Below are 24,494 nucleotides of genomic sequence, written 5' to 3' on the forward strand. Positions count from 1 at the left end.
GAACTGAGAGTACATCATAATCTATCTGTAATTCTGTATGAAGAATAGGTAAATAAACAACGTCGTTTTTAACTTCTGCACAGGGCTTAGACAATTATTTTTCCAAACATCATTTCTGAATCGTCAGACTTGGGTGAAATGCAGTAAGATAGTTGGTACTTTCATCTGTATTCACTTTTAAGTACAATCTATCAGACTTGAGAATAATTGAGATCAGATCCAGTGTTCTTGAACACACAGAGCTGGAGTGAAGACTAGTTCATTTTCCTTATTCCAAAGTCTTTGGACAAAGCCCTTCCATGTGATCTTAGCAACACTGTTTTGCAAACTCACCATTCTTTTCTATTTCATGTATTTAATTGCTAGAAAGCAGGGCCATAAGATGTGGTTTACCTTTGAGAGCCATAAAGAGCTAAGTATCTTTTCAGTACTAAACCTGTTTATTGTGGTAGAACCAGATGTTAGATTTGCTAGACTTAAACTTCCCTATCATCTGAAAATCTCTCTTCTGCCCAGGCATAATACTTAAACACTTTTGAATTCTTTCAGAATCCAAAGGTGGTTATTGTTCATGTCTTTCATGCTTTTCTTTCCCCAGATTACACTTTTCTTACTACATCTCTGTTTTCTTAATTATCTATTTTGAGTGGACCATGCTTTTTATATGTTTTATGGACAGCTGTTTAGCAAGGTGCTGCATGAGAAATGCTATGCAGCTCTCTTCATGCAGATTTGTATCTTGGCTCATAAATCCACCACTGCACACTCAGGCTTCAGTTACCTTGTTTTAACCTTTGGGTAAAAGCCTCCGTGAATGTAGGAGACCGGTTAACGTTATGTTCTTGGATGTAATGGTACCTCAGGAAATTGCAAGGTAATCAAGAGTTTCATCTCAAGTATCCAAGATTAATTGAAAAGTATATATATGAATAAATGTTTTTTAATAGAATTCTAAATGCTTTCATATTCCTGTTTAAAATAAAATTGTGATTATTTTTAAAGTGTTAATTACTCTGAGTCCTTAGTTGTAGCTCATATCATAAATATGAGATAGTAGATTTTGGTTATGTATCTTTATTCTAAAAGTGCACTGCAATTGTCATGTTAAGTTTCTCGGCCAGGTCATGTGTGATGCTAGCATTTGTAATTCATTAGGAAATACTTGCTCTTTTCTGTCTTACCACTTCAGACCTGTACACTAACAGGCTGGGCTGCTTTTGAGCTATGGAAAGAGATGAAGCATAACATTGTTAGACATTCTCAATTGTATCATGATGTTTGAAAAGTGCATCAGCACATTACGATTAATTGTAAATAATCATTTATGTCAAAGGCTTCAGGATTGTAGTACAGTGCCAGAAAGATGATGGTCTTTTGAAGGTTTTTAAAAAATTGACTAGAAATTTCCATTGAGAAACCTGCATAATCTCTTTTCTAACATAAACTATACTAATGTCTCAATTTATATATAATCAGATTCTGCAGTGTTGATATTTCTAAATAATTCAAAGAATAGAGACAGCGCAAATGTGAAAATGATTGTGAAATGTCTGTGAAAATTCAGAATACTAAATATAATGAGATTTGTTTCATGACTTTGAAGTTTGGGAGTCTAAAGGATTATTTATAGAGACCAGGTTATGTATTGGCTTATCAGTCAGTTGTAAAATTTGAATCTGAATGAAAAGCGCTCTGGCAGTTGATCTGACTTAGGAGTCTTCAAATGTGTGAAATTACTTAAATTGGTAATGGAAATTCAGTGGATTTGTTTCACAGTCAGCCAGCATATTCCTGTCATACGTTGTTTTGCTTTTGTCAAAGTTGGGAGTCCTTTTGCAAACTGTATGAAGTAGTTGAATGAGAGTTTTGTGTAGGGTTGAGATGAATTCCTAAAGATTTTATATAGGACTCTGGATGTATACGCTGGAATCATGCCTGAACTGAACTGTAGCTGCTCGCTTTAGCACTTACTTTTCCATGATCTGCATATTTATGTACACGTGTGTATCAGTGTACCCACATGTGTGCCCTTTCTCTGGGAACATTCCAGTCTGACTTCCTGTACTAGTCACTGTAAATATTTGAGGGGATTGTAAAGTGTGTTTTTTTAATAAGGTAATAAGTTATTTTTATAATTCTTCTGATGGAATTGTTTAGAAAGACATTTCTGCGTGCCTGCAGACTTATTCTTATTTGTGCTGTGGATAAGCTCATGTCAGGTTTGTTAAATTTCCACAAAAAATAAGCAGTTCAAAACCAAATAGCAATATTTACATTCAGGTCAATCATGCTGTGCTATCTGGTTCCACTCAGTTAAGTAGGAAAAAACAGTGCAGCTGTTGGTAGATGAGGGGAGGAGGATTAATATTCTTTGTGGTTCAAAAGAGGAACACATTAACATTCAAAGTGATTTAATCCCTGTAACATGCTTCTCCAGGAACCGCACAAGTCAAGAGACACCAAGCCATGATGTTACAATATAGAGGCTGTATTGAAGCCACATGTCAGCTTTTTTTATTTTAAAATCTAGTTATGAAGCACTGAGGGCTATTAACCTCTCCCCAGTCCTATTACAGCCAGTGTGGGGAGGGTTTTTTTTCCTACTTCCCACAGAGGGGTTTTTCATTCATCAATTCTTCCTTTTTCTTCTTTATGTAGTGTGAAAAGCGTTTGGAGTACTCAGTGTCACTTCTCTAGACAGTACAGTATGCTGAGGAAATTACCAATTAATTAAAAGAGCAATTTAAGATTTAACAAAATCATTATGCACACTTAATTTACTGGCGTTTATACTAAAAAATGAATTTGTACCACAGGATTAATTAAGAGTGCAGTGGGGATTGTATGTGTGTGTGGTGGCGGTAAGTTAAAGCCACGTATTTTTCTCAAAATAAAATATACACTATTTGATACAAAGGATTTGGTCACCTTTTCCTTCATAGTTTCCCACAATTTCATACTGCATTACAATTCCATTTATTAAAATGCTGGTGTTGACTTCCAGTAGTGTTCAAACATTTGTGCTTTCTTTGAGCAAGGTCAGATAGTGAAGAGGTTCAATTGGCAGGTGATCTGTTAGTGGGGTTCTAACAGCGCAGGTGTAACAGGATGTGTGCTGGGAACACAACCTAGAACTAAAACAGTATGAATGTGCAGCAATAGGATGAAACTAAAATTTCAAATCTCGCTTTCATTAAGTAAAGATAATACACAGTTTCTTATTATTTTCCAAACTTTCCCCTTCCTTTCATTATTTAGTAAATCTGTAAAGCCATGTCATCTTTGTAGCTTGTTACAGGAGCGGCCTTCAAAAGTGATTTGCTTAGTGGATCCTACCCTAATTGGTTTTACACGGTGGCTTTTAAAATTAGATTCAAGGGTGCTTCCCAGGCTCTAAGAAGACATAGAATATAGGTCACATTGAAGTTCTTTTCATTCTTAGGATGTGCCACGGTGATCAGTATGCGCCAGAGCTTACACAGACCGACGTTTAGTAGGTGTATCTTGTTCTCACAATGATAGAAGCAAATGTTTCTTTGTTTCTCCGTCTACTTGTTGCCATACACATTTTCCTACAGCCCTTGGGCCAATGCCGCCTCCTGTGTAAGGCAGAGGGAGCTTGCTGCAGTGCGTTTGCTACACAGATACGTGCATTTCTTTTGTGGATTCCAGAGGTTTGGTTAGCAGCTCTTCAGGTGGACACGCGTGGTGCGGTCTGCCACCAGCCTTTGTGATATCGCTGTGGCATTTTGCAGAGCAGACTACTTCCAAGATTCCCTGCAGAGACTTGCTAAGTGAGGTGTTGGAAGATTTGTGTAGTGAAATGAGATTGTAGTTTGTTTAGGCATTTAACATGGAAGCACTGTATCTTTTATCTCAAATGATTCAGAGTGATGCTTTGCTAATGTAACCTCCAGAGTGTGTAACTTAAAACAACTCGCTCTCAAATGAGCTGTATTACACATAATGATTTTTTTGCTTAGATTTCTGAGTCCATATATTTTTAGTTGACACCATTTTCCAGCTAATATTTGTTCTAAAACAAATCTTGTAAAATCAGAAGATGGTATAGTGAAACATTATGAACTGAGTCAATTCAACTGCTACTCTCAAATTCCGATGCTACCGGCCACCATGTCTTCAATCAAAAAGACCATTTCATTGTCAGTTCGCGATAGCTTCCAGTTTTTAGTTTGTTTTGTTGTTTTTTTTGTTTTTTTTTTTTTCAGGTTGTGTATCTGTCTAATACTGACTTGAATTGTGCTGTATTTCCATATGAAATAGCCTCGTGATACTCGTTGCAAATAAAAACCTAAGGATGTAGCGGGACTATCGATATACTTCTACTTTTTCCCTGAAGTAAAGCTTGTTTATGATAGGTAGAGGTCTGGTGCTTAATGTGAGCCATCACTTCACACTTTGTCACCTACCATCCAGCCTCTAATTTGCCCCCTCTGTTATCATTCAGGGAACTGGCCTCTTCGTGTCATGGGTGCAGCTCATAGTACTGCGCTAGGAAGAGTTTTCGCCGTAGATAAAAAGCGTGCGTAGATCGACCCGTTCAATACCCAGTGCATTCCCCTTAGTCATGTGGGCACAATGTCTAAGCCATATTTCCTGTACTGAGCTTCTCTTCCAATACAAAGATTCATTTATAGTGGTAATTTTGCCAAACCCAAATCAGTTGGCAGTCTCTTCAAAGATTTTTTACTTTGTGATGTTTCTTTTACTGGGGCTATATTTACACTGCAGTTTTTAGTAGCAGATACGTATTAGACTTTTTGCTACAGAATTTAGAATTATTTCAGCTGACATTTCTTTAGGGGGGAAAAAAAAATAAGGGAGTATAGAATGAAATGGTTTCCCCCAGGTCAAATTCAGTCCTCTGTCATGGTCATCAACTGCATCATAGATTGGAGTTCATAAACATGTAAAGCTGTCTTTGGTGTTGCTATCTTTATAGAAGCTTATTTAAAGAAAGTTTTTCTTCATTTTTCTCATGGCCCCCAAATTTCTCATTTTCACTCATGTCGATTCCTAGATAATTAATACAGATAGTCTCCTTGTGTCAGTACTCTCTCTAGTTTAATTAACTTTTCTTCTTGTAGTATTTATCTATCTTTCTGGTGTGTACATAGAAAGCACTCATATCCTTTTCTTTTTTTCTATTTGGTTTGTCTAAATATGCCAGTCTGTTTCAGTCTTACAAAATAGTCTGTGTTCTCTTGATCATCCTAATGGTCCTTCATTGCACCTGCTGCAGTTTGAGTAACCTTTTTTTCTTTTTTTAAACTGGACCATTCAGCATGTTTTGTTATGACCCAAGACAGTGTGCAAAGTTTAATCATATATAAGATTCCAAATTAGTATTTCTAAATCGGAAACAAAATTCAGAGGAGTTGATCGGGCTGGAACACTGTACACTGGTGGCTTAACTGTCATGTATTTCCTTTTTCAGAGGAAAATACAGCTTAGAATTACAGTAGTCTTTTCAGCGGCTACTTTATACGTAGGTGGTCTAAATCATTCTGATAGTGCTCTACTCAGATCTTTCTCGTGGTTGGTCTGATTCCAGCCTGATCTGAAGAGGGTAGCTTTGTGTTTCTGAGCACTTGGCTATATGTCATCTCCTTTCGGTTTCTGTGGAGTCCTGCTGTACTTACAGTAAGGCCTTTGTATTTGCGAGGCCTCTAAATCTATAGTAACAGATTTCATTAGCTGTCCTGTGCTTGGATAAAAAAATAATAAAGCCCCAAACCAGCTGTTGAGTTGCTCTGATAGAAAACAGTCTTAGCCAAAGAGTTCCCTGTTCATTACGGAGTGCTGTCCCATCTGATCAGCTGGTTTTCTCCACTGGAGTCTTTCATCACTTCCAGAGGTCTGGTATGTGAGGTGCTTAATTAATTCAGGTTTTCTTCATCTCAGTATTTCTGTTTCAATTTCTGTCTGCCTTTGATAAACTCATCTTGTATTTTATCATCTAGGCATGGACTTCTTAATTTAGAGGACTTGTGAAAAAGCAAAACTTTTCCTTAGGTTCTTTCTCCCCTTTCCCTTACCCCCCACTGTGAATACGAATGCTAGATGCTTTATATCGAAATCCTGAGCCCTTCACATCAATTATCTCAAATTGCTAGGTAACTTCATTTTTAAAATTTTGTCCATTTTAAGATTAAATCTCTTAATTACAAACCTGCTTTATTTCAGTTGAAATGAAATCTAACGTTTGAGTCAACAAAGAATAAATTTGTATGAAGAAATGTAAGCAGCTTGTGTAGTATATTATAAAGGGGTTTTATGAGAATTTCCATTTCAGTTTGAAATTATAATGTAAAAGATAAAAGAAATGTATGGAATCTAATGGATTTAGTTTTAGAAGTTATCTGTAGAGCTAGCATACAACATTCTGATTATCATAGTTTTAAACAGATGATGGCCAGCAGGTTTTGAGTAGCATTTATCAGTGATAGATCCAATAATATGAGTCACCTGGATTGCCAATCTTCATACTCTTTGTATTTTTTCTCAAATAATTTGAATTTCCTGACATTTTACTATTACATAATAAACTGGCAGCTAAAAGTAAAGGCCAATTAGGTAGCAAAACTAATATTGATAAGTAGTATCAATAACATTAATCAGGCTATTGATGTGAAAGTCGATCAGAGTCTCAAAAAATTTTCACAAGAATTAGAATATCTGTGGATCTGGGATTTTTTACTCATTTCTGGAGGTTTTATATTCATGTGATTATTCTATGTAACTCCCAGAGCTTTCTCCTTAGTCTGATACACTCTGCCATAGAAAATATGAGATTTTATATGCATCTCTAGTTAAATGTTATCAGAAAGGACAGATCTCTTAGACTTGAGGACCCTAGCCCCATCTGAATCCAGAACAATTTAATCAGATCCATGTGTTGGGGTATTTTTTGTTGTTGTTTTAGGCAATGAGGTTAACTGTAATCCAGAACCTTGCCTGTGCTTCACAAACATAATATGGAGAACCTGAGTTTGAGCCTGTGTTTGGGGCCAGTGAAGATTGAACCACAAGCCAGTTTTCTGGGGTTTGTTGGGTTTTGGTTTTTGCTATTTTTCATTAGCTTACATACTGTGATCCTTGCTTGTAGTGTTACAGAGGATCATTTGGGAACCACAGCTGAAATATATACTATTTTGATTGTGTCCTGTTGCTCATTGCAGAATTCATTTAATTAAATCTATGCTGCACAGCTTATGCTTTTAATGAAATATCTGATGATGTATTTTCTTGCCAAATTTTTTTTTTTAGCACTGTCTGGTAATCACAGAATCGTAGAATGGTTGGGGTTGTAAGGGACCTTAAAGATCATCACATTCCAGCCCCCCTGTCATGAGCAGGGACACCACCCACTAGACCAGGTTGCTCAAAGCAAATATTTGTCAAATCTTCATCAGTGCAGTGTAAGAGTATGTTTTTCATATCTGACATAAGCCCATGAGTTCAGTAACGGCTTCAGAGCAGCTGGTCGTTTTCTGTGAATTAGTGACTTGCTGGCATGAGTTAATAATTTAAGACAATCACCTACCAGTCTACCTCAGCCAACCATTCTCAGACATTCTAAAGACATGTCAAGAGCAAACATGGCTAATGTAGATTAAAATAATGTAAAATGTATTATTACATGTTTACCTTATAATAGTGAAAGTATAGATAGCTATCAGAAGCATTGTGTGACACTTGTGTGTCTACAAACGGTGTATTATGGTGTTATTAATTTTTAGGAAATAAATTATAAATACTGTAGAGGAAAGCAGTTGTACCGAAAAGGAGGCTTTTTAGAGAACTTTCAAACTTTATTTTTTTAGTTTATGTAATGTGATCTCAGTAGTGTTTTCTTTTTGTAGCTGGTGTAGTAGAGGTAGAAATACAACTAATACACCTTCTGACTTTTTTTTTTTTTTAAAAAAAGACAGCAGTAGTGGAAATTGTAATATTAGTGTCATTCAATAACATAAACACAATTGCATTTAATTTTCCTTTTCTGTACAAACATTTTCTAAAAGAGTTTTTCTGACAGCCAGCTCAAGGTGAATCCCTTTTTCAGTGCACACTTGAGCAGTTACTTGTCACAGTTCTGGAGTGTTTGTTTCTATAGTGTCCAAACAGAAATAATAGTTTTGAGATAGCCTTATGAAGTAATGAGCACAAGATGTTTTGGGAACTGAAAGGAGCATCTCTCTCTCTCCTTAAGTAATGGAATTGGATCATTCTAAAATTTTTACAAATTTGGTGTACAGGAGGATTGCATTAATATCTGTCGCCAATTAAGGCCTCTGTTGGTAACTAGCATAGTGCAGAATATATTATAAACTGTTTGGAGCTGACCCAGTAACATCCCTATTAGCATGATTGTGAAGCATGACTGAGTCCTTCTAAATAAATTACATGAACTATTTGTGTAAAGAGATAACTGTAGGTCATTGTATGCTTTATAGAAAATTAGTCTATTAAAAAGATCTTTTCTTACTCTTCTCTCATGCAGCAAAGTGGATCAGGCCCACCATTAGAACAAGGCTAAAACAAATGGTTCTAGGGCACTGTTCATTTTAGACAGATTTGTTAGTAATAGTTGGCACCACCATCTGTTGTGTGTCACCAAGATAAAGAGGAAACGATTATACTTCTGTACTGTTTTCTGTTTATGAAACATTTGTGCAGTGACATAGATTTCCTGTACTTGATCTTAGAGGTAGCCAAAGAACTTTGCTGTTTCTCATTCCAATCTTCTACTCTGAGGACATTTGCTGCTACTTAGGTCAATCTGTTGAGCTGACTTTACGGAATGATTCAGCAAGGCACACCCATTTTACTTATGGAAACTAGAGCAAATATTTTCAGAGTAGTTTTTTTTTCCTAAGGTGTAAGCCCTTGTTACAGTGCAGCAACTCCAAACTCCTCATTTGAAGCACTAAGCCTTAGCCTTAATCTGCATATTTATTACATTTATGTTGACTTGAAACAAAGAATTTAAAAAAAACATTTTTTCAAAAGCCTACTCAGATTCTTAGCCTGTGATAGCTTTGTACTAATTCTGTCTCCACTTTTTCACAAAGACAATGAAAGTGAACAACAGAGCCTGTCTGTAATGGTGAACTAAAATGCAAAGCATGTCTGCATAGGCAGTGAGGTGAAGTGGTTACTATGGAGCCAACAAACTCAGCTTCCAAATATCAGACTTGGCTTTCTTAAGTTATATGTCCTTCATCCAGTCCTAGATTATTTTATTCAATGAGTTCAGCATCATTTAACTGAAACTGCAGCACTCAGGATGTTACACAGAACAATTACAATGCACAACTTGAGTCTGACAAAATTGGGAAATCGAGTGATAGCCTGTGAACATAAAGAAGTTCTGAACTTCTTAGAAACAACTGCTTGTGGTAAAGTATGGTTCTATTTATTTATTTAAATCTTTTAATTTAAAATAACAGTTTTTGAAGTATTGATTTAAATATGTGGGTGGTGACGCATTCATCTCAAAATCTTGTCCCACTGAAATAATTTTGAAGGTCCAGTGCTACCAGATTCCTAAATGGTCTTCAGCACTTTCTTTGAGACTACCTGGTATGTCGTCTTTCTGACTAGAATTTTCCCCCATCCATTTCATAATGTTTAACTAGGCCTCTCTTTATCCCTGGAACTGAGCTAACAGGTTATCTTCACCATAGGATTTTCATTGGGCCATTTGGCCTACAAAAGATGCATTTTTTCCTGCTCTAAATAATTTACAATCTGGTAGTTAAATCATGAGGGAGCCTTCCCTGACTATTTTGCAACCATCACAAAATTTATAGGGAAAAATTAGCTACAGCTTTAGACTTCTGGCTAATGACCAGCAAGACCTAAAAATGTGGTTACAGTTGCACGGGGAACTTTTTGGGAAAATCTGTATTAAAAAAAAAAAAAAGTCATTGAGTTCACTTGGGAATTAGCTGTAAAAATTTAAGGGAAATGAAACAAATGGCTGTTTACCACTTTGAAAGCCTTTGGCAAAAGGCTGAAAGTAATGTCCCAGTCCCTGGGGATAGCTTTGCTATCAATAACCAGCTTGGCTTTATATGTATTAAGCTTGGTTTGAAGATTAATTTATTGTATTTCTTCAATTATTTTTATTAGAAATTTTAAAAAAGCCTTCTTCCCTACTGTTTACCTACACACTATTCCCAGTTTGACCTCATGAGTACTGAATGAAAGGGGATAATCACTTCACTTGACCTTCTGGTTTTGCTTTTAGCCCAAGTCTACATTGATAATCCAGTAGTTTATCCAATACGCAGTTCATATTGTCACTCTTTCTGTGTGCACACAGTACCATACAATAGCAATATATCTAATAGCATAGATGAACATCTTCAAATGTCCCTCCTTTTCTGTCTGTCGAAAAGGAACTCACAAATTTATTAGGAATGGAAAAGGTTTTGGGGCGCACATAGCATAATTTAAAATATCGCTTCATTCCAGAAGATTTTTACACTAATGTATGTGGTATAAAGGTCCTTTTTTGTTTTCATTGTTTTGTTTGTATGAAGGCTTTATATCAGAATTGTGCTATGCTAGTATGGGTGCACGAAATATATGCTTTTCATTTATAAATTACATTCTGAAAATATATACCATAAAGTAGATAAGGAGCACAAAGAATGCAACAATATTCATACACACTGAAGGCTGCATTCTGTCACTGCATTTTGCACATATTGCTGATGTTTGAATTTGCTGATCACTGCACTTGAAATCGTTCTAAAATACATTATTGTGTAAATACGATTTTATTAATGAAAAGTCAGGCACATGAAACTTCCCCGCAGTCATTCAGCAGAGTACACAGTGCAGCTTGTCACTAGGATGCCCAGTTTCCCTGATCTTTTCAGTAGTTGCTGTATTTTTCCTAAAGCACATCACAGCTATCCACTTTGCTGTATTTCTAAACAGGGTTTTACAAGTGGTTTCTTTTGTTCCCCAGCTATGAAGGTATTTCAGTTCACAGCCTGACTCAATATATTTGTTTGGCTTAAACTTCTTGCTTCTGAATTACTATTGTTGGTTTGTCGTTCTTCCCTCCTGCAGAAGTGTGTTGGGAATATCCTAATTCTACCATCATACTAACTGGCAATTTAAATTTATGACTGGTAGGTGGATGAAAGACAGGCAAGAAAAGGTGTCTAAATTAAAAAAATTATTAGGAATGGATATGTACTGTCATTTCAATAAACCTAAATTGGAGAATGTTTAGATATGGAAGTCATTGCACAAAGCTGTTAGTTACCATCACAATACACATCTGATACGTGTAAGTGCATGTACTTTACTTGCTTTTGATCTTCTGTTTGTCAATATTACAAAAATGTTGTAGTATTCTAGTATTGCATACCCCCTAACTTTCAGTAAACACTAATTTTCCCATGGTGAAGCAATCATGTTTAATTAAGTTAGATTGACAAGATAAGTGGAAATTGTTTGGTAAGCGTGGTTTTAATCTAAGATGTAAAGAAAATAAGCACCATAAAGATAAATATTAAAGTTTTAGATTAAGATTCCTGGGGAATTTATATCAAGGACAAAAACATCCTTGTGCTTAATTTTCTGTGTAGAAGCTAATTTAAACATAAGCAAAGGATAACAGGCACTGAAGAGACCGTTCATTTTAGCAGCTTTTTGAGCAAAGCGAACAGTATCCAGAAAAAGTTCAAAGAGCTTTTTGTAGGTTGAAATGAAAGCTTGATTAAAAAATAAAAATTAAAAAAAACACCTCAGCTCAGTAATCCTGTTTTCACTTATCTAGCACAGCTGTAGTTAAAAGGAGTTTCTTTAAAATGTTTATCAGCTCCAAACCATGTTTTATTCTCAGCTGTTCCTGAGCTGCCTTTTTTTTTTTTTCAGTCTGATAGTGTGATGGTCAGGTATGGGCTGTAGGGAGCTCAGGGAGCTTTAGGATACAGGGGCTTATGCATAATGCTTATCGTAGTCAATGTTCTGTTTCTTTTGTATTTTACATGTTTTCTTTGCATAGATTTTGAATGGCTATAAAGATCTGCATCTCTGCTCTTGATAAAGGCAAAACTGAAGCTGAAAACATAACTGGTTGGGGTTTTTTTAAGGCATTCCCAATATAGAAAGTCCCATTGAATTTAAAATCCAAAGTAAGCTATTAGTTGGAGTGAAGATTGTTTCCTTCCATGAAGTGCTGAACAAACTTTTAGGTTTGCTGCATCAACAACTCCTTGTCTGAATGCTTCTCACACTTACTGTCAGTCATACTGATTCCTGTTAGTCCTAAAGTATTTTACCCCAGCCTCATCACCTACTTTTTTGGTGTAGAGCAAAAGATATCTCTCCTCACTTCCAGAGTGGTAAGATTAGTCTTTGTTCCTGTTAGTCTTGGGCTGTCTTATCTTCAGACAACTTAAAGAAGCCTCGTGTTCCCAGGGCCTGGTACATGGAGAGGACTGGAATCATCCTGATACCTGATGAAAGAACAATACAAAAGAGCTCAAGCAACCTAGGAGATTTCTCAAATGCGTTGATGACAAAGTCCTGGCACAGCTGGAGGAGCCAACAAGGAAAGGTGCTCTGCTGAGCCTCATGCTTATGAAGAATAAAGAACTGCTCAGGGACATGCAAGTTAAAGTCTTGGCTACAATGACCATGAGATGATGGAGTTCAATATCCTAAGAGAAAGGAGGAGGGGAAAAAAGTGGAACTGGATTTCAGGAGAGCAGACTTCTTCATCTTCAGAACCCTGCTTGGAAGAATTCCATGGGCTAGAGCCTTGAAGAGAGGAGGGGTCCGGGAATGCTGGCTGATACTCAGTAATCACTTTCTCCAAGCTCAAGAAGGGACAGTCCAACAATTAGGAAATTAAGCAAAGCTGGTAGGCATGGATGAGCAAGGAGGCCCTAACTAAGCTGAGACCTAAAAAGGTGGAAGCAGGTGACCCAGGAGGAGTATGGAGCTCCTGTCCAGCCCTGCAGAGATGGGGTTAGAAAAGCAAAAGCCAACCTGGAGTTGAATCTGGAGAGGGATGTGAAAGGCAACAACAAAGGAATCTACAAGTACATAAACAACAGAAGGAAGGCTATGGAAAATGTGTGCCCAACACTGAGTGGGGCAGGGGAGCTGGTGACAAATGGCATGGAAGAGGCCAAGATGCTTAATGCTGCCTTCATCTCAGTCGTTACCAGTAAAAATGGCTCTCAGGAATCCCAGGCTGAGAACCAGGTTAGATAGCAGTTAAACTAGACGTATATAAATTTGTTGGGCCTGACAGGTTGCATACAAGTGCTGATGGAGCTGGGTGATGCCTTTACATGGTAACTCTTGATTATTGTTAAATGATCATGGTCATAGGTAGAGGGCGGGAGAGCAAGTACCATTCCTGTCTTTAGGATGGACAAGAAGAAAGCTCTGGAGGACTACAGTTGTCCTCAGCCCAGTCCTTCAGGAGGTGATGAAGTCCTCCTGAAAAGGATCTTCAAAGTCATGAAGGACAAGAAAGTAGTCAGTATGGATTTACAAAGGGAAACTCATGACTGACCAACCTGGTAGCCTTTTGCAGTGAGGTGACTAGTTTGATGGACAAGTGGAAAGCAGTGGATGTTGTTTACTTGAACATCAGTAAAGCCTTTGACACTTATCTCCCATAACATCACAGACAGGTAGACAAAGTTTAGGTTAGATAAGCAGACAGTGAAGGAGACTGCAAAATAGCTGAATGACTGGGCCTAGAGGGCTGGGATCAGTGTCACAAAGTCCAGTGGGAAGCACATCACTAGATGTGTACCCCAGGGGTCATTACTGGGGCCAGTACTACTTAACATCTTCACTAATGACCTGGATGATGGAGTGCACCTGCAGGAATTTTGCACATTATACAAATTTAGGATGGAGGTATAGTACACAAGATGGCTGGGCAACTTCAACAGGCTGGAGAATTCTCATAAAGTTGAACAAGGGGAAAAACAGAGTCCTGCATCTGAGGAGGAATAACTCCATGCACCAGCCCACACTGGGGACTGACTGGTTGTAAAGCAGCGTGGTGGAGAAGGACTGTGAGTTCCTGGTGGTCCACAAGCTGAATGTGAGCTAGCATTGCACCCTTGTGGCAGAAAGGCCAAGAGCATCCTGGGCTGCATTAAGAACAGCCTTGCCAGCAGGTCAAGGGAGATCATCTTGCCTCTGCACTGCTGAGACTGTATCTGGAGTGCTGTGTCCAGTTTCCCAGTACAGGAGATGTGAGCATACTGGTGCAGGTCCACAATGATGATTAAGGGACTGCAGCATTTTCATATGAGAAGAGACTGAGAGATCTTTGACTGTTCCTTCTAGAGAAGAGGAGGCTTGGGGGCATCTTATCAATGTATACGAATAAAGGATAGGTGGGAAAGAAGGTGAGGGAGCCATAATCTTCCCAGTAGTGCCCACTGACAGGACAAAAGACACAAATAAAAACACAATGTAGTTCTGACTGAACACAAAAGATTTTTACTGTGAGGGTGGTCAAACACTGGAACAGGTTGCTTAGAGATGTTTCGGAGTCTTGTTTGTGGAGATACTCAAAACCCAACTGGACATGTCTTTGGGCAACACACTGTAGCTGACCCTGCTTGAGCAGATAAGCTCTGCAGAACCCTTCCAACATAAATAATTCTGTAATTTCCCAAGTCTTAATTTCAGGCTATCGCATCTTAAGCACTGACTGTACCTATAAAGTAGCTTTAGACAAGACTAGCTCTTGTGGTATTTTGTGTGTGTGTGTGATTTGTTTATTTAGGTAGGTAGGTTGTTTATTTTAGAGTCTGCAGGCAGTGATTTATATTTTGTTACAGTTGTAACTAGTTAAATTTGTTACATTATCTTTGTAATGCCAGTAATAAACATTTTGAAATACAGACTTTTTGATTGTTTAAGAAATTGCCAATATGCATCTGTCTTACCTAAGAGATCTTCAGAAGATGAAGTCATAACTTCTTCAGATACTCCAGTGAATGCTGCTGTTTCAGCGTCGTCTATACGATACTAACAACAAGAGAACTAACCACAGATCCAGAAACTGCTCTGAGAATGTTACCTGCCCAGGACGCCTTGCTGTGCAGGTGCTCCATACCACAAACACAGCAGCTGCACAAAAGATCAAAATGAATGCTTGTTTGATTTCATTTATTTTGTCTATTACTGCTATGCTTGTTTAGTTTATAGCTGCAGTTTCTTTTATGACCCTGTGTTATGTATAGTACTAATATTAGTATTTCTTTTTGATTTATAGGATGGAGGTCTGCTTCTAAATAACCCTTCAGCACTGGCAGTTCACGAGTGCAAGTGTCTCTGGCCAAAGGTCCCACTGCAGTGTCTGATATCGCTGGGCACCGGTCGGTACGAAAGCGAGGGGAAGGCCAACGTCACGTACACCAGCCTGAAAGCCAAGCTCACAAACGTCATCAGCAGTGCCACCGACACGGAAGGTTGGTGTCCTGAGATACGTCTGTACTGTGGCTGCTTTTGGGGGGGCATTTATTAGAATTACAGTGCCAGTTTGGAGAGTGATCTGCAACCTTGTTTCTTCCTTTCTGCTATCTACCTGCCCCACTGAAACTAGTTGAAGCGTGTCTCTGTGTGATTCCCTCCATATAGATGGTGTTTTAGTACCAGTATTACTGGTTTTCTGGAGCTAATATGCATGTGTTTCTTAGCCTTATCTCTGTGAATCCTCATCTTAACTGTTGTTAAGCTCTTTTAGTTTGAGTTCTGAACTGCTAACGTGAGGTTAATGACATAGGTATGCTAAAGATAAAAGATACCTTAAAACTTCTCCAGTGATATAAATTCTGTTGGATTATTACTATGAAGGGTTAGGTTTTTGCTTGTGCTTCAGGATAAAGGCATACTCAGGAATTAATCTCAATAGAAAAATCATATTTTCATTGTTCTTCCTGTAAACAGAAATGCTTAGTAGTTAATATAGCTTATTATATAACATAACAATTAATACAGAACATTAATTTAAATACTTTAGTTCTGTTCTTTTCTATATGTGCTTTCATACGTGCACCTTTCCAAGGGTTAGAATGTCTCTGCTGATGGTCATGACTTCTGTTGCTATCAGGAGGAGCCAAGCCTGTGTTCTCAAAAAAAAAAAAACCTGTTGTAGGACAGCAGTACACTGGAATTCTGTCATGACCAGTTTACATCTGTTTTGTTTTTATAAACATGAAATATTGATATGCAGAGCATGTCATAATGCAGGCATGATACGAGATGCCCATCCCCAACAAAGGAAACTGATACTGTGAAAGGCTGGGGAACGAGAAATACTCTTACAGTCTAGATCCCTTGCTGCATGATCTCTGTGAACTGGCTGTCATTAGTAAGAAGCAGCTATATTTTGGGCTGCCTCTGTTTTTTTCACAGTCATGGAAAGACAGTGAGAATTCTGGGCAGGAGAGACATGCTGTCCACTTTCTGTGAAGGGAAGAAAAAGTTTCACTGCAGATGAAAAATCAAGCAGGAAATTTGATGAGGAAGAGGAGGAAAGGGGATTTCATTGCAGAGACCAAAGGACACAAAATGAAAGAGGGGAGCGTAGATTTGAGCAAGTAGGAAGTTGTATTATGAAAGAAAAAGATCAAGAAAAAAATGGCTGTGGTGAGACAAGAAGAGAGACACAGCTGAATAATTTACAGGAGGAGGAATCAAGCAGAGAAGATTTTTCAGGTTAACACGAATCTTGCTGTGGTCTTACCTATGATACTCTATTCACTTCCAAATTTTTATGTAACAGTAGATGTTTGGAAGAATGGAGAAACATGGCAAGAATGCAAAGAACGTGGAAATGAAAGAGATTGAAAGATGAAAGAAGTTGTAGAAATGGAATTTTAAGAGAGCAAATAAAGAGAGAACTAAAAGGAGAGAGAAAATAGGTTATAAAAGAAGGGCAAAAAGGAAGAGAGGAACATACAAATATATAGCCAGTTCACTACTGCACTAGCTAACTGAACAGTTAAAATTTAACCTTAACATTTTAAATTAAGTGAATGTTAAGTTCAAACCCCAAATCTATAGTAATATATAAAACATGCATTAGCAGCAAACAAAAGAAAGCTTTAAAGCTACATATTTTTTACTGCAGTCTTTGAGATTAGAGAAGACTCTACAGCTGTTGTTTTCGTAATACCTGCTGCGGCCGTTAGCAGTGCGCGTAACAACTCGTGAGCGCGCGGGCTGGAGCAGCAGTTACCCTCAAGGAATGGGATGGGCATGTCATTAAACAGCTGGAGAGCTGCAAAGTCGCCTTAATCGTCATACCAGTGAAGTTGTCTTAGGATAAGAGGTGAAGCTTTTCAGAGTAGAGGGAGCTTACAGGGCCATTTGCAAGCCTTCTAATGAGAAAGTTTTTGATAAGGCAATGGTGCAAAAAGCTTACTCGGCAAAGCAGCGAGGATGGACACTTGCTCTGTCGCTCCAGAGCACTTGGTCAGAGACTCTTTGTCTCTCTGATGTAAATACAACTGTTTCCTCCTTTTGTTTTCAATACAGAAGTCCACACCATGCTGGATGCACTGTTACCACCAGATACTTATTTCAGATTTAACCCTCTCATGAATGAAGACATCCCTCTGGATGAGAGTCGTAAAGAGAAACTCAATCAGCTGCAGACAGATGGAATTCGTTATTTAGAACGAAATGAAGAAAAACTGAGAAAAGCTGCAAAAATATTAACACAAGAAAAAACAACTTTGCAGAGACTTCAGGACTGGATGAGATTAAAGGCTGACATGTATGAAGGCCTTCCATTTCTTTCCAAATTGTGAACATGTAATGCATGAAAGACCATAAATGTAAATTTTTGATCCAGAAAATCCATTTGGTACTGTAAAGGAAGAATGTTTATTGGGGCTAAATAACATCTTTGGAAAGCCATCAGAGTTCTGGAGAAAGCAATTCAGGATGGATGTTTTGTGCACACTTACTTGATACAAGGTTTCATGGTGTTAAATTGTTTTTTGAACTTTATGGATCTTTCTGTTGATCTACTTCAGTGTGTGAAAGTCAGTAAAACTGAAAATTATGAAAACAATTGTGCTATGCATTTTTGGATGTATGTATCATAATTACGGTGGCAGTAAAACTTTATTTATCAACTACCAGGCTTATTCAAAATTTAACAAAAAATAAAATCCTCATTCACTTTAGTGTAGGCGATATACGTGTTAGGCTCTTGTGTAGCCAGTGAATTTAATAGAAATGTAATGTTCTTATAAAAACTCTGCCTGTGTTAATTGCACTTTTACATTTGAAAGATAACGTTTAATTTTTTTTTATTTTTGATGTTTTTTGTACATAACAGTATTGATTAAGATGTTGGGGTTACTATAAATGGCATATTAAATTATAAAAATTAACCTATATTTTTAGGACTTCCTGCTTATTGTTTTTATTGGGATAACTTCAGATTTGTTCAGTCATTATTTGAAAATAACCTTAATACCCAAGACTTCACTTGAGCAGCTATTCCTGTCACAAGATAAAGAAAATAGTTCATGTGAATGAGAAGCTTACTATAGAAGCCTCAGTTTTGGATGCCAAACTTCAAGTATCTCTAGTCAGGAAGAAAATTAGCAGTTGACACATGAAACAATAAATTACACCTTTCCTTTAGTCTACTAACTTTCATGCATATATCCTCTTGAAATTACTTTAGAAATACATTAACATTTAGAGCTTTCGGTGATCATACTGCTCGTTCCCTTGCAGCTTCTTGCCTCGGTCGGTGTGTGAGCGGCGGCCACGGGGTGCGTCAGCCACACGCGGGGGCTGGCACGGGCTGGGCATGAACCCCTTAATGAGGTTGCTTGACGGGTTTCTGAGTGAGTACTTGCCTCTGAGTAGGCAGCTACAGTACATGAAACAGCTGGACTTGATCTTGAAGGTCTCTTCCAACCAGAATGATGCTATTATTTATGAAAATACTTACTAGATAAAATGAATGGTTTATGCATTAGATAAAATGTCCAGTTTCACCAAAAACCAGTGCATTTGTCACTTTGCTGTTTGGGACTAATCACCTGCCATTGCTTTACCTACTAAAAAGAACATCTACTTGGATAATCACCTCCTGTGCTTGTCTTAAATCATTGAACATGTCATTTGGCCGCCTTTAGGAAAGGAACTTTGAAGAAGACAGCTGAGAGCCTTTGTTATCTTAGGAGTTGCTAGATAGTATTCTGTGACTATGCAACAAAACATTTGATTTAAGCCTTTATTTTTAATCTCACAAAAGAGTTTAATTTTTAGTAGTATAATTTTACTCAGATAACCATACCATTTCTGGTGCTCCCTCAGCTTATGAGCTTTTTTTTTTTTTTTTTTTTTTTTCCCCAATGAGCCTAGAAGCTATAGTACTTAAGCTGTAGCCCCCATGTTTTTTAAATTGTTCCAAATGCAAATAAATTTCAGGTACATAAGGACTAAAGAAGCCTTTGCCATTCAGTGGGCAAGGAAGGGAAAAGAAGGGAAACAAAAGTTAAAAAGCTATAGCAATTTAAAGATAAGAAGTGAAAGAATGTATATTGTTCGTTTCTCCCCCCCCCGCTCCTGTTTTCTTTTAACTATGAGCACCAAAAGTTCACTAAACAGTGCAATAAAAATGCTAAAAATAAAGGCTTAATGATCTTGGTGCGACAGTACTTTATACAGCTTCCTTTCTTCACTACAGTTACTAAAGAACTGAGTAAAAGATTTAGGTGATATCAAGCCTTTCCCATTGGTGTGAGATAGTTTAAGCATAAAAAAAATAAAAAGTCAACATTATTTTGATCATTATTTTAAACAGCATTGCCAGCATCCTAAACCAAAACACAATAGCCTCCTGTAACACCATATATAACATGCTTACCCTGGCAAAGAGTAAAATCTAAGCAGCATCCATAAGGTTATCAAAGGCATTATTTATATAAACTGAATTCATGTTTCCAGTCATCATTTTTTTGGTTAAATATGTATTTAAGAAAACACCTGTAATGAACAAAGTGGTAATGTTTTCATTTAATTTTTATGCAGATAAAGCCTGTGAGGTACTCGTGTTCAGACAGTGGGCTAAGTGTACATACTGAGCTAGGCTTTGCAGGTGGAATGTTGTTTGTCTGCTGTAATGCCAGAATTTTTCTTCTCTGAGAAGTTCTCAGAGTACTTTCTACTCTTTTCATGGATAAATTTAACATTATACTAGGAGTTGATTAGAGAATGTAAACCAGGAAAGCTACCCATCTTTTGAATGAGTACAGAATATCTCAGATTAGCTTTATTTAAATATGATGTTATTTCTAGTTCTTAGGAGTTGCCTAGGAAGTTTCCACTACAGCTCCATTAAAAAAACAGTCTTTTTATATAGAGCCTTGTTTTTTCCAATCATCTCCCTTCCAGAAGACTACATTAAACATATTCTAGGCTGATGAGTGCAGCTATTTGGCTGACTGCTGAGATCCCATATTAAAGAAGTTGCAATACACTTGCTAAGGTATCTGTGTTGTCTCTGTGTTACTTGACATGGCCTTTCCAAGTGGATTTACTTCAGTGCATTTAATCAGCTCCCAGGAGCAAAGGCAAGTGCTGTTCTGCTTTCAGAAGGGTACTTGCAAAACAGTGCTTGGCAGGTGGTTTGCCTTCTCTCTGCAAAATTCCAGCATCTGTAGCCTCAGCAGGACATGAGAAGTGCATGGGCTTCATATTAGACCTCTGTAAAGCTTTATGTTAATCTTGATTTGTACTAAGGGAAGTCTGGTTCCGAGTTGCATAAATATTAGCGTTTGAGATAGAGCACACGCATGGGAAGGTATGTGCTAGCAGCAACACTTGGTAACCCTCTCCTGAAACACCCGGTCACTCTTGGGCCAAGAGAGGCTAAAAATACCATTGCTCTTAAACTGATGTGGTTGAGGCTACATAGAAAGAGCAAGAAGAAAAGTCTGTTATTTAAAATCAGGGTCATTCTACAAAAAGATCCTGATGCAGTTTAAATGTATTGTTAATTTTTTATAATACCTCTTTTTTTTCCTTAGGTGTGGTTTTTAAAAGTATACATGGAATTGAGTTGAGCTACAGAGTAATTAATTCAGACTGGGTTAGGGCACTGTGTCTATAAATTCACAAGATGCATGTGTTGAATCCTTTTAAACTAAGCTCTTTGATCCTCAGTGTTGGAAGTGCTGCGCTGTCTATCAGACACTAATTAGGAGTTTGCTTTCCCCTCTAAACCATTTTAAAATGTGTAGGTGCAACAGTTTGATCACTCTAGCTGTAATTAGTTTTTAGTTTCTTTAAAAAAATACTAGCAGTTTGCAAGGTATCCTAGCTACTGTGGATGTTTTCCAAGCACTGCATATAAAGTAAAGCTATTTTCGGGAAGTTTATTGAGGCATTAGATGAGGAACTCCATGTGATACTTTAACAGAAGAAAATGGAATAAAAACTGTAGAGGAATCGGGACTGGCTAAATAAGGAAAAAGACTTAAAAATTAAGGGAGTTGGTTTATTGATAGGGAGTGGAGGGATTAGTGCTGGGTCAAATACTAGCATATTTTAATAATTTGAATGTATTGAAGAACATGGTAATTCTCTTCACAGGTGTACCTAAGACAGATAATAAGTTTTTGAACTACAAGATTCAGTGCAGCATGATTTGAGAAGAAAATGGGTTAGAATGAAAACAGCACCTCTGAACAATAAAATGTAAAGTTAATGGTGGGAGAAGGAATACCTTAAGAAACATCATCACATTAAAAGAATCCTGTTTTGAGGAAATACCCTTGGGAACGCCTTGCAGTTATCCAGTTAACAAACTGAAATGGAATTAGTAATGACAGCTACAAAATAACTGTGTATCAATGCACCAGAGAACTCCTTGGACAGGAAAACATGAAAAAATCTAAAAAAAAAAAAAAAATGAATTTTTAATCTAGAATAAGAAATCACAGGAAATATAGATAAGCATTCCAAGTTACTCATGAGTTCAGAGAAGACAACAAGGTTTGTCTGCCCAGGTGAGTGTTCCCACTTGAAAATATGCCAGGTTTGCATCTTGGAAAGAAAATTGGGGAGTTCGTGCTTCAGCTTAGAAAGTGACTGTGTAGGATCTTTGCAAAGTTTGCATAATGTCCTTGCTCTGATTTTGAAAGGCAGGAAGAAAGAGTCCAGAACAGGAAATGAAAATTCTATACATAAAATAATCTCACTTTATGCAAAGTCAGAAAAAACCTCTAGGTCATCTCTTAGTTTCTAATCATCTATGCAGGAGATCTTAACTGAAGGAGGTTTCATTATCAAATGAAAGAAAATAAAACTTACCAATGTTAAGGTGTTGTGGTGGGTTAACCCTGGCTGAGCAAGTGATGCCCACCAAGCCACTCTGTCACCCTCCCCTGTTCATCTCCTTCCTCCACAGAGCAAAAGGGGAAAGGAAAATAAGATGGAGACAAAACCTCTTGTGGGTAAAAACAAGGGCAGTTTAATTAGGGAGCAAAAGCCAAGCAATGTGGCACACGGAAGCAAAGGGAAGAACAGAGATTTCTTCTCTGCTTCCCATCCCCAGGTGATGTCTGGTCTTTCCTGGGAAGCAGGGCTCCAAAACGCGCAGCAGTTGCTCCAGAGGACTGAGGAGTAGCCCCCCCTCCCCTCCTCCTTTGTACCAGCTTTAGAGTTGAGCTGTCACATGGTCTGGAATATCCCTTTGGTCAGTTCGGGTCAGCTGTCCTGGTTATGTTCCCCCAAGCTCCTGCCCCCCATCCCACTGTGGGGGGAAGGTTAGAAAGTGCCTTGGTGCTGTGCGAGCCCTGCTCAAGGGCAGTCACAACATGGGGGTTACCAGCACCCTTCCAACTCTCAGCACAAAAGCTCTGCACCAGGAGTGCTGCCATGGGAAAATCAGCTCAGCCAGACCCAATACAAGTGTGATCATGAATTTTAGGGCATTTCCTATCAGTGTCCATTCCAGCAACGATACAAAGATACTCATTCTATTGCACAAGGCGCAGGAAGCAGCAGTTGAATGTAATTATAGTTTTGGTCACTGATATTAGAGAAAGGGATATTCAGACTAAAACAGATGCAAAGAGGGCTGCCAAAGGGAAGCCAAGAGAGTGTGGTTTCTTTCGTCTAACAAAACAAGGGCTGGAAGGAGGGTACAAGCTGCTGTTCAAAAATACTTCAAGAAGATAGTAAGCTAAAGGACAACACTTGGCTAAAACCAGTGTTGTTCAAACTGACCAGAAACAAATTTAGCTGTAACATAAAAAGGTGCTAAAGCCCAGAAGAGCAAGATTACAGAATAGCTGTACAGAGAATTAACAGAGGAAAAGAAACTGGTTTAGTGTAAGTTTTAGAAACAGAGCTCATGAATGGCGTTCCATAATGCACTGATAATGGCTACCAATCTCCCTGGCCAACTGAATCCCTTCTAACCTATGTGGCAGTTAAGACTTTTAAGATAATCAAGTCCAAATGTTAACCTAACACTGCCAAGTCCAACCATGTCCCTAAGTGCCACATCTACACATCTTTGAAATATTGATGACTCCACCATTTCCCTGGACAGCCTGTTCCAGTGCTGGATAACCCTTTCGGTGAATAAATTTTTCCTAATATCCAATCTAAACCTCCCCTGGCACAACTGAAGGCATTTCCTCTTGTCCTGTCATTTGCTACTTGGGAGAAGAGACTGGCAGCCTACTTGCCAAAGCCTCCTTTCAGCTAGTTGTAGAGACCAGCATGGTCTCCCCTGAGCCTCCTTTTCTCCAGGTTAAAAAACCCCAGTTCCCTCAGCTGTTAATCATAAGACTTGTTCTGTAGACCCTTCACCATCTTGACTGCCCTTCTTCAGACATGCTCCAGCTCCTCAATGTCTTTCTTGTAGCAAGAGGCCCCAAACTGAACATAGTATTCAAGGGTTGGCATCATCAGTGCTGAATAAGAGATGTAAGAGAAGAAAAGAGCCATAGTAATTTTAAGTAAGATAATACTAATCTTGAATCTATCTACTAATAGATACTATTACTAATCTACTAGTACTAATACTTGCTATTGATTTTTTTTCCAGGCTAAGCTGCAAGCTGATGTTACTGTACTAGAACCATGCAGAGAATACTCAAAAGAAATTTAAAGCCAGATTCCTTCTTCATTTACTGGTTTCCCCAAACATGTGAGATGGAACTTCATGAGTGAGACTGCACATGACCCAGAGACCCACGCAGAACATATCTGGTAGATGAGAACTTCCATTAGATTTGGTGTGAACACAGCTTTCTGAAAAGTTACCAACTAAATGAATATTTTTTCTTTTCTGACAGAGATTTCCTTTGCCTGCAGTCTATGGTACCTACCTTTGAAAATGCATCCAAAAGCTGTGTTTTCAAAGACCTGTCATCTACCTTTTTTCCTTACTGTCCCGATCCAATGTCAGGGGAGGT

At 38.0% G+C, this 24,494-nt stretch overlaps 1 protein-coding gene across 1 annotated transcript in view; it reads left to right on the top strand.

The window, feature by feature from the left end:
- The window catches only part of PNPLA8 (patatin-like phospholipase domain containing 8), a 36,855-nt gene extending 18,676 nt beyond the window's left edge, over window positions 1-18,179 (top strand). Inside the window, exons 8-9 of the mRNA XM_008945094.1 lie at window positions 15,305-15,500; window positions 17,572-18,179. Of these exons, the coding sequence (XP_008943342.1) occupies window positions 15,305-15,500; window positions 17,572-17,846 (471 nt within the window). The 3' untranslated portion in view covers window positions 17,847-18,179. The remainder of the gene's footprint in view (window positions 1-15,304; window positions 15,501-17,571) is intronic.
- Window positions 18,180-24,494: the final 6,315 nt, after the last annotated feature.

The sequence above is a fragment of the Merops nubicus genome, unplaced genomic scaffold, assembly GCF_000691845.1.
Source record: "Merops nubicus isolate BGI_N331 unplaced genomic scaffold, ASM69184v1 scaffold6478, whole genome shotgun sequence".
Classification (NCBI taxonomy): Eukaryota; Metazoa; Chordata; class Aves; order Coraciiformes; family Meropidae; genus Merops; species Merops nubicus.